The sequence below is a fragment of the Malus domestica genome, chromosome 01, assembly GCF_042453785.1.
Source record: "Malus domestica chromosome 01, GDT2T_hap1".
In the NCBI taxonomy this organism is placed as follows: domain Eukaryota; kingdom Viridiplantae; phylum Streptophyta; class Magnoliopsida; order Rosales; family Rosaceae; genus Malus; species Malus domestica.
In genome coordinates, this window is record NC_091661.1 from 19,079,884 (window position 1) to 19,090,210 (window position 10,327).

General features: G+C 33.4%; 1 protein-coding gene and 1 long non-coding RNA gene across 2 annotated transcripts; one reads left to right on the forward strand and one right to left on the reverse strand.

Moving 5' to 3' along the window:
- Positions 1-1,196: 1,196 nt before the first annotated feature.
- LOC103417636 (ethylene-responsive transcription factor ERF023-like) lies at positions 1,197-2,002 on the reverse strand. Its single transcript, XM_008355809.3, has one exon. The coding sequence runs from the start codon at positions 1,932-1,934 to the stop codon at positions 1,374-1,376; it is 561 nt and encodes a 186-aa protein (XP_008354031.1). The 5' UTR covers positions 1,935-2,002; the 3' UTR covers positions 1,197-1,373.
- A 2,217-nt stretch (positions 2,003-4,219) lies between these two features.
- On the forward strand, positions 4,220-5,039 carry LOC139195897 (uncharacterized). Its single transcript, XR_011580969.1, has 2 exons — positions 4,220-4,632; positions 4,746-5,039. It is a non-coding gene; the product is annotated as an uncharacterized lncRNA (long non-coding RNA).
- The last annotated feature ends 5,288 nt before the right edge of the window (positions 5,040-10,327 follow it).

Here is a 10,327-nt window from a genome sequence, read left to right on the forward strand (position 1 = left end):
TTACATGTCTTTTTTTTTTAGCCACGCTAGCCATTTCTCTTCGCTTCCTCAAGTTCTTTGGAAGGGCTGACAATCACTTCGCAAGACTAGTAATCTCCTCCAAGTGTCTACAAACTTTCTATGTGGGAATTTTTATCAAATCATTTTAACCCATTGTTTATTAAATTAAGGATATTTTCTCATTTTAGTTCTTATTTAATTGAATTTTTCATGGAATGACTAAAATGATTGACGGTTAACAAACTCAAGAACCACTTCTATTGATTTCAAATTTCAAGAACCAAAGTGAGGAGTTATGTAAATCTCGAAGACCATTTTGGCTAAAAAGCCTTTTTATAAAACATTTCAATTCCATATTTACTTATTATTTCATTTCAATGTCACACAACCGTTAGTCAATCTGTTAAATTGACAGTTACATAATGATGTGGCAAGTACCAATTAGGTCCAATTACAGGCCTAATTCGAAGTGATTTTGCATGAAAAACAATACATAGTAAGATCATTCCAAATTTATAACCTACAAGAAGTAGGAAAAAAAAAATCATTTTCGTTCACATATATGGTGATTTTACTTATATTAAAATTTAGTAGATAAACATTATATTTCAAGTCATTAGAATTGCTTCTGTTTTGACTGGTAATAATATAGAGAGCAATGCATATATAGCCGGATGCATGAAATTAATGGTAAGGGAACATTAGAACGTCATGCATGATCTTTATCTTTAATTTACTCTGTTACCAATTCTTTTTCTTTTCTTTCGGTGTATTCACCACCACATAATGTTTCAGTCAACCCATCGTTCACCTGTGTCATTCAAAATTTTCTCAAAACACTGCAATATTATAGGGTACTAAATTTTTCCTGAAATCAATTTGATTAGACGAGTTTAAAAATTAGGAACAAATCCATGCATCAAGGATCATTAATAATCTCTTCATGAGTGATGAGTGGAATGATGAAACGGTTTTATGACAATCAACTTGTTGAACACCTAAGACGTGTTGGTCCAACGGTGAGGTCTTTGGTCTGAGGTTTGACTCTCTCCCACGGTACTCACCTAACAAATGCTAGAATTTCTCGCGCCCCAAAAATTGTGGGGTTAGGCTGGGAGCCTAGTAACTAGCTGGGTAAAAAACTTGGATACATTATTTTTTTTTTTAAAACTCAACTTGTTGAAAGAAACTTCAAATAATCAAACCAACTAACTATAATTTAATAGCTATTCATGCATGCATATACAAATTTTCACATATTTACGGGATAGTTGTGCTCGATTTTAAGTGTGGTTTAATTGAAAACCTGATGATCTAAACAAGCACATAAGTACACATAAATGGCCTTACCAACCACACCCAACACTTCTTAATCAGAGGCAAGCCTCTCCCTCCGGACATGCTACCGCCGCTGCATCACCTGAAAACGCAGTCATATTCCAGCCACATGAATTCCAATAGCACCCGCTTTTGTTCATCAACTCAGGCAACTCAATCTCTCCCCAAAAATCATCGCCACCGTCCAATCCACCGTGATGATCGTCGTCGTCGTCATTTTTCTTGGTGATGTGTGATGACTTGATGACTCTATGTGCTGCTTGGGCTGCTGCTGCCTGAATGTCCCTAGCCGTACTCGTGGCGGGCCTGGGCAAGTGGTCGACGTCCTCGGGGAAGTTCAGCTGTGCTTTTCGGCCTTTGAGACAGTAGGCGGCGACGTCGTAGGCCTTGGCTGCCATCTCGGGCACGGGGAAAGAACCTAGCCAAATGCGTGACTTCTTGCGCGGTTCCCTAATTTCGGACACCCATTTCCCCCACCTCCGCTTCCGGACGCCTCGGTACACCGGGTGGCGGGTGCCTCCACCTTGCGAGTCGGCTTTTTGGGTGTTGATGGTGGTGGTGCTCTGGTCATCTTCAGTGTATGGTGGTTGTTCCATGTACAATATTAGAACCCTCTCCTCTGAAGGGGAGTGTCACTCGCACTTGTTACTTTGTCTAGGCCTTTGGCCTTATAAGTTATAGTTTCCTGTGAAATGTCAGTTATGCCCTTGCATAATAGATCAATGGACTGGTTATTTCAATGACATGTGTGCGCCGAGTGATTGTTGATCACTTGATTGTGATGGTGGGGTTCTACAGCTTTAAGGGTGTATGCATGATTTAATTGAACATTTACGACTAAAAAAGCTCCCTCATCAAGCCAAGAAAATTACGAAGTATGATAAGAAAAAACAATACTTTTTAGAGCATCTCAAAAGAAATGTCAAAATGTTCAAATTAGCACTAACAGTAAAAAAGATAGTAATGATATTTTTCAACCGAAATTGACAACAACTTCAAATCTTTTTTTAATTGATTATAAATGCATTTTATTATTATTTGTTTTTTGTTTTTGTTTTAAAACATTTATTATAATAATTTAATTTGACATATCTAATGAAGAGCAAAACTTTAAAAAGATGTCAAAATGTCACATAGGTAGTCAAATTTAGGAGTGTATTCAATTGAGATTTTGAGGTATTTTAATTCTTTTAATGAATGTAGGGGTATTCAATTAAGATTTCAAGTGATTTTCTAAAATTCAACATGTTCAATCAAAATTTTAAAATAGTTTTTTAAAGTCATTAGGAATCCGAGAGTATTCAATTAGGATTTTAAATAAGTTTATAACACATCATGTGTATTCAATTAGGAATTTATTCTAAAGAATTTTAAAAAGTTGAGGAATTTGAGAGATTTCATAATGTATTTTAAGCATTCACAAATATCACCTCTCCCCCTAAGATTTCAAGGGAATTGAATCCAAATTTTATATTGAATCTCTACAAATCAATTAAAACTCCATGAAGGGGGGTGTATTCAATTGAGAATTTGAGAGACTTTAATGGATTTATAATCCATGGATTTTTATGGAGTTTAATTGATTTGTAGAGATTCCATATAAAATTTTGATTCAATTCCCTCGAAATCTCATGGGGGGATGTGAGATTTGTGGATGCTTAAAATACATTACGAAATCTCTCAAATTCCCTCTAATTCCTAAACTTTCTCAAATTCTTTAAAATCAATTTCTAATTGAATACACCTAGAATGTTATAAACTTCTTAAAAATCATAACTGAATACATCCGAATTTCTAAGGATTTTAATAAACTATCTTAAAATTCTAATTGAATACACCTTAAATTTCAGAGAATCACTTAAAATCCTAATTGAATACCCCTAAATTTATTAAAAGAATTAAAATCCCTCAAAATCCCAATTGAATACACCCCCCGAAATCTATGAGTTTATAAATCCATTAAAATTTTACATTTCCTTTGGAGATGCTCTTAAAAAACAAACAGTTCTAATCGTCGTATAAAATCAAGGAAGATACATAATTTGAGTCATCAAGCAAGTAAAGGAAACTTACTTAGTTGGTGCCTAGTTAATAGATTTTTCTCATGAAAAATAAATGTGATGGGTTGAAGCCGAAATTAAATGAGTTATAAGGGAGAGAGTCTAATTTTCAATTTTTTAACCTAGTGAAACAGTAATCCTACACGAAACCCAAGAGTTAGAGGTTAAAAAGGGAACTTTCATGAAAATGGTTTGGACTAAGTTTATCTATTCTATATATATAAAGGGAAAAGCCCAAATAGGTGAAGCATTTCAAAATACCAAAAACACCCCTATGTTTTCTTCACTATCAAACCTAAAAAATTTCAAAAAACTAGGACAAATTGGTAAAAAAAAATTAACTACATAGAAAACTTTAATCGAAAAACACAAATTAAAAATTTTACTATATATGTAAAAAACGAATATAAATACAAAAAAAAAAAATGGAAACTTTAATGGAAAAACACAAATTAATTTTTTTTTTACTATATATGTAAAAAACGAATATAAATACAAAAACCTAAAATTAAAAAAGTTACAAGAAAAATTCAACATTAGAAAATTTAAAATAATGTTGGAATGAAAACAAAAAACTTGAAGGAAAAAGAAAAAGAAAAACATGAATGTGCTTAACCCTCACAAACTGATACGCAGTAATGGGCAATTTAAGGACACAAATTAAAAAAAAAAATCATCTTTACCACATGTGTAAAAAAATATATATATAAAAAAACACTGAAATGAAAAATGTTACAGTATTGTTCAAAATAAAAGTTACAGTACATATAAAAAAAGAAAATTAAAAAAAATTAGAAAAGAGAATGGACGAGCATAACCATCACAAACTGCTGCAGTAGTGGGCAGTTTTCTCCTCCAAAGATTCGACGAAATGAGTTTGGTGGGAGGTTCAACACTAATCATCCACATACCACCAGTATTTAGAGATGAATAAGAACAACAATTATCTCACTAATAACTTGTAGTTTCTTTTTCATCGGTTTATGTTCACTCTCGCAGAAAAAAAAAAAAAAAGTTTTCTCTTCAACTCCAAAATGCTCTTCCGCCTTCATCAGTCAATTTTCCCAACCAGATTAACAAAATTGCCATGGAAAATCATGTATCCAGAAAAAACAGTTGAATGTATCATCAAATCTCTCACCTTCTTTTTCCCTTTTTGGGTATGATCTGAAAATTGGATTTATTTATGATTTTTTTTTAATTTTGAATGGGAACTGCGGGATATGATAGAGATGTAAGTAAATCTCCAATCTTCATCTATCTACGTTTTGGTATGTAAATTTTTTATTTTGATACTCCATTATTTTTGGTAGAGATTAGCTTGACAATTGTTTACTGTTCTTTTAGCATAGGAATATGGTCAGTCAGGCAATGAATATGAGGAATATGAGGACGATGAGGATGGCGAAGAGTATGAAGAGGAAGAGTATGATTCCAAAGAGTTTCACCCCCACTACATTTGCATGTTGCAAATTTTTAGTTTGATTGAAATCCTCCATCTCATCACTCTCTTTTTCAGTATCTAACTAGGCAATTTTCAAACTTTTTGTAATAATTTTTCAGTTCTAACAAGTAATTCTCCACTTAATTGTTTAATCTTTTAATTGCTACAAGCCTACAAAGTATATTGTCTTTCGAACATTCTAATTTTTCTTATGACCATAGGCCCTAATTATTGTTAAAAAAGTATTGAAGAGTCGTATTTTTTCTATGATTCTAGCTGTAAAGAAGGTTTTCCACAGTGGTTAGGATGGTAAAGGTTTATATATCTAATTTTATTCATATGTGTATTCTTTCTCATTTGCTTTTCTACTCATACGAACTTAAACTTTAAACTAAACCAATTTTAGGGCTTTACAACATTTCAAGCACACTCCTAGAGTCAGGAATTCTCCCTCTGTCTCTCCTCCTTTCTCTTGAATGCTTGATTGGTATTTTACTGTTATTAGGTTTTCCATTTTGGTTTTTGCCTCAATCAGAGAGAGAGAGAGAGAGAGAGAGAGAATGCTCTTGCAAACAATCAATTGGTATGCAATTTGTGAGGGAATTTGCTCCTTTCTTTCTTTTGGTTATTTTATATTTTTGATAATTAAACTTTTTGTTTTACACTATCTTTTTTATTTTGTTATGTTCCTCTAATCCAGGAATTCGGCCTACTAATATTTTTGTAAATTTTAATTATGTTTATATGTGTTGGAAAGTGAATGCTATTTGCTATTGTTCATGGACTTTAGGTAGGAACTTGCATTTAAAATTCTATGTTGTTTGACAATTGCATGATTAACATTTAAATCATTACTTTACGCAAAGTGAAAATGAAAAACATGACAACTTTTTAGGACGTGCATGGTAAAGAAAAAGTTCCTCTTTGCATTATACATTTAAAATATATCTTGACCATTACAATGGAAGAAAAATTATCACAATGCACCTTTAGGGACGCGTAGCGTCCGTGATGCAAAAATGCCTCTCACATGAACGTTAGTGCGTGCAGAGAGGCTAGTCTTAATAAAAAAAACCATGCTATAACTTTATTTAATTAAAAAAAACTTAAATTTTAATGAAAAACTCTTAAATTTTAATAAAATGACAAAAAAACTTAAATTTTAATGAAAAAGACATAATTTTAATATTTAAAAAAAATTGACACGCGGACCTACACGCTTCTCACACAAACTGTTTATGAAACTTAATGGTACTACACTTTTTATGAAACTTAACGATACAATACTGTTTATGAAACTTTCTACACTGTTTATGATACTTAACGATACTACACTATTTATGAAACTTAATGATAGATGCTCGTCCTAGATTTTCAAGTTCTTTCTCTTGTTCTTATCATTAAATAAAATTATAGGATGGTTTTTTGTTAAAACTCAAAGTTTTGAAGCCATTTTCATTAGTTTTCTTTAGAATTTTTACAATACACACATACATTGGAGCATTGGACGGCTAAATTTATATAACCAAATGTTGACAATCTCAATCTAACTACTCAAACACCGATGCTTTTGGACAGGGGTTGAGCCATTCTTCGACTCCGGGATGCCGTAGAACTTTGTGTGAATGAGCAAGTATATGCAAGAAGGCATAATCCCCAAGGGGAAGGGGGGGGGGGGGTGGTTCTAAATTAATGACTTTGTTGGGTACGTAGTGGTGCACCTTTATGTGTTGTTATTTCGACCACAGAAGTAGAAACCCCAAGTGTATGCAACACGTGAAGAAATGTTTTGGAAGAACGATGGCATGTGGAGGAAAATTATAAGGGGGTAGATGTCTATGTCACAATTTTAATTTTAAGCATGGTCCTGAATGGTATATGATTGAACCTTTTCGCAACTGAGATTAGACAGAGGACCCCATTTTGCTGTAGAAAGATATATGCCAACGCCGGTGGGAAAGGGATTGTTTTAATTTGATGCATCAATAGGGCCCAGGGGATTGTTTACTAGTTCATTTTTCAGTATTTTTGTTTGGTCTAAAGGAGGTATAGTGATGCATCGCGTAGCGGGCGAAATAAAAATTGACCGGGATGAGCATGATCTTCCTCAATTATGTTGATTCTCATATGAAGAAGAATGTTAGAATAACAACGTCTGTAATTCTGCTGATTCTCCAAGGAATACAAGAAAATGAAAATTTTCTAAATACTTGGCTAAAATATTAGTTTTCCTATAAAAAAAAATCATGCGAAATTATTAAATTAGTTAAAACAGAAACATATATACTGATTCTAGAAAGTAAAAAAGAATACAAAATTCGGAAATTTTTCACCCAAACAAGCTGCATTATCTATGTTGTAAAATTGTTATGATGAATGTGAGAGTAAGAACTTTGGTGTATAATTATAACCCCGTCATTAGTCATTAGATAAGGAGGAAAGTAGTTTCCAAAAAAAAAAAAAAAAAAAAGAAGGAAAGTTAAACAATGTCCGAATACCAAATAATTAATGAGCCTGATTAGGATGGATGGGCTATACATGTTGGTCCAATGTATTCTGGCCAGTTGGAGAGTGAGAGGGACAAAATTTGAAATTTTATGAGAGAAAAAAAAAAGGTTTGTTGCAACTTAATAATACGGTCTAGTGATATTCTTCTTTACTTGAGTAAGAGATTTTAGATTTAATTCTCGCCAAAAAAAGAAAAGTTTGGAGGTTCTGGTGCCAAGAGACTATTGAAGAGATCCCATCCGGGTCTCTCCCACCAAATCCTAGGGATTTAGAGATTCGGACCCTTGAAATTTGATCAAACGGCTACAGATAGAAGGTTTCTTTAAAAGTTACAATAATTATAACTGTTAAATCAAATTTTAAATATCTAAATCTTGATGCGTAGGACTTATGTGATTTCTTCCTAGAGACCACATACGATTAACTGTTTTTTTTATTTTTTAATTTCATATAATTTGGGAAATTGGTTACCATACATGTAAGCATTAGGTACATTTATTTTTTATTTAAAAAAATCAGATAACATCAAAATAGCAGTCACATTTCACTATTAGGCCCCATCATTTGGTGGCCCATTGACGTACTTCCACGTGTTATATAATTTTCTTATACTTTAGTTTAGAAATTTCATAGTAAATTTATGAAATATTTCCAGTCTTACAAAATAAAAAAATTAAATAAAAAAATAAAAATAAGGATCCTTTCCGGATCGTTCCTTCTAATCCATCAAATCCAGAGATCCACGAACTTTGTGAATTAGGAGGAAGGGATCTGAAGATGATCCCTTTCCTTTCGGTAGTTGTTGAAAAAAGTAGCAGGGTGCCCATCAGGTCCTAGGGCTTTGAGTGGGCCAATAGAGAATAAAGCATGTTTAATTTCACGCTATTACCTCAAATCAACATGCTCAATAATGACAATAAATAATTTAAGGAAGTCCACAATCATGGAATCAGAATTAAGCTCAAGAAAAAGGTAAAGCATTCCACATGTAAGTTATTGATAGCCTCCTTACATTAACCAAATTCCATCACTAGTCTTCAACCTTTCAATCTTGTTTCTTCTTTCTCCTTAAAAGAATGGAAATATGAAAGAACTTTGTATTTCTGTGCCAATCCCTGTGAAAGCACAAGCATCATTTTCTGATTCAGGAAGGAATAAGCTTTGTATTACTTCGAGTAGAGTGAACGATGTCAAAGAGGTTTGTGCGAATGGTTGAAGCAGCTTATTTTAGAACCCACTATGTAAATAGTTGTTCGTGTCTTAGTTGTAGTTGTGGAAATCAGATCTTTCTATTTCTGTGTAGTGAAATGGTCTCTAAAATAGGCTTAGGATCGCGGGTAGTAGCTTTTGAAACAAAATTCATAGGCAGCAGTGCCAGATAAGTACTTTGCTAACCACATGTAAGGACTTCTTCACAAAATGGCACAAGTGCTCATAGAATGATTTTGCTTCTCTGAGATATCCTTTGATTCACCTACTTTCATCAGATCTGGCAAAGCCAGCTACAGGATGGGAGTAGTTAGAAGGTTCGAATTGATCATAAGATTAGGGAGTAACTTTAGTGCTTATGCCAAGGAGTCGCCTCTCTTCCAAACCTTGATACGAAATAGCCCCCTCTTCTCTAACAAGTCTTTTTAACTCTTGAGACATTGTCTTATTCTCTATGGATAGAAAATCTTACTTTTGTTAATAAAAAGGTATCCAAAAACACAATTTTGATTACATACTACCAAGCATTTTATAACTTAATTAAACTTCATCACCTTATAACACTTATATCCAGTGTTCTAAAAATCGGCCTAGGTGCTGGGCGGTGGCCAACCGCCGGGATTATTGCAAAATCGGGACAGAGATTAGGCAGGCGCTGAGGCGGCCTGAGCGGCCTAGGCGGGCGACTAGGTGGCCTAGGCGGTCTAGGAATTTCAATTTTTTCTGTGTTTGAACTTGAGAAATGATGAATGCAGATTAGCTGTGCTCTAGTTTTTCTGGACTTCATGAGCTTATGGTTTGTGTTCTTGCAAAGAGGAAGAAGATGAGAGAAAATTAGTTTAATTAGTTTCTCTCTCTTCCTTCCACACCCACGTGATCACTTTCAAACTATTTTATTTAATTTTTTTTTTGTTTCTATCCATTCAAGTTTGGACAGCTAATATCTTGACTTTTCTGAAAGAAAAAAGGTTGTCAGTCCATCCATAGCATTAAATGCTATTAATTGTCTTGTCATTAAAAAAACATAGATTGTTAGGCTGTCAGTTCATAGCATCAAGTGCTATTGATTTTTTGGACTTGTTAGATACGCATTTTATTATTCTTTTACTATTTTATTCAGGGATTTCATGTAAGTATAATTTTTTGTAAGTGTCAGTATACACTTATTTACAAGATATACAAGAAATTTACCTAAATCTGCCTAGGCGCTCGCCTAACCCGCCGCTCGACTAGCACCTAGTGTTTTTTAGAACCTTACTTATATCAACTCTTAATTTCAAAAGTTGTTAAAACATAAATTTTGGTGGGCTTGCCTTTTTGCCTTGGCCTAAATTCTAGATTAAATTTGCTCAAATTTTAGGTTTTTAACTCAAACTTGTTTTAGGTTTTAACCCAATAATGAGATGGTCTTAGTGTAGGACGATGTCATTGTCGTATCTCAATTAAGTGTCATGTTCTTCGTGCAACCATGTCTGTTGCTCATAGGCTTAAACCACCACCATCACCACCACCACAGCATCAACCATCTAGTGTAGGACGATGTCATTCCATCACTACATGTCAAGGTCGTCGGACATGAGGGTAGAGTTTTGTCCTTTCTAGTAATGAAATTGATTCATTTTGGTTTGACTTTTTAGCTAAAATGGTCCTGAGGTTGTTCACCATCAATTATTTTGGTATTTTCTTGAAAATATTATTTTAAATAAGGATCCAAATGATAAAATACCATCTATTTAATAAACAATTGGCCAAATGATTTGACAAAAAA

Coding starts and splice junctions, on each gene's coding strand:
- LOC103417636 (XM_008355809.3), bottom strand. CDS start 1,934: ATGGAACAACCACCATACACTGAAGATGACCAGAGCACCACCACCATC.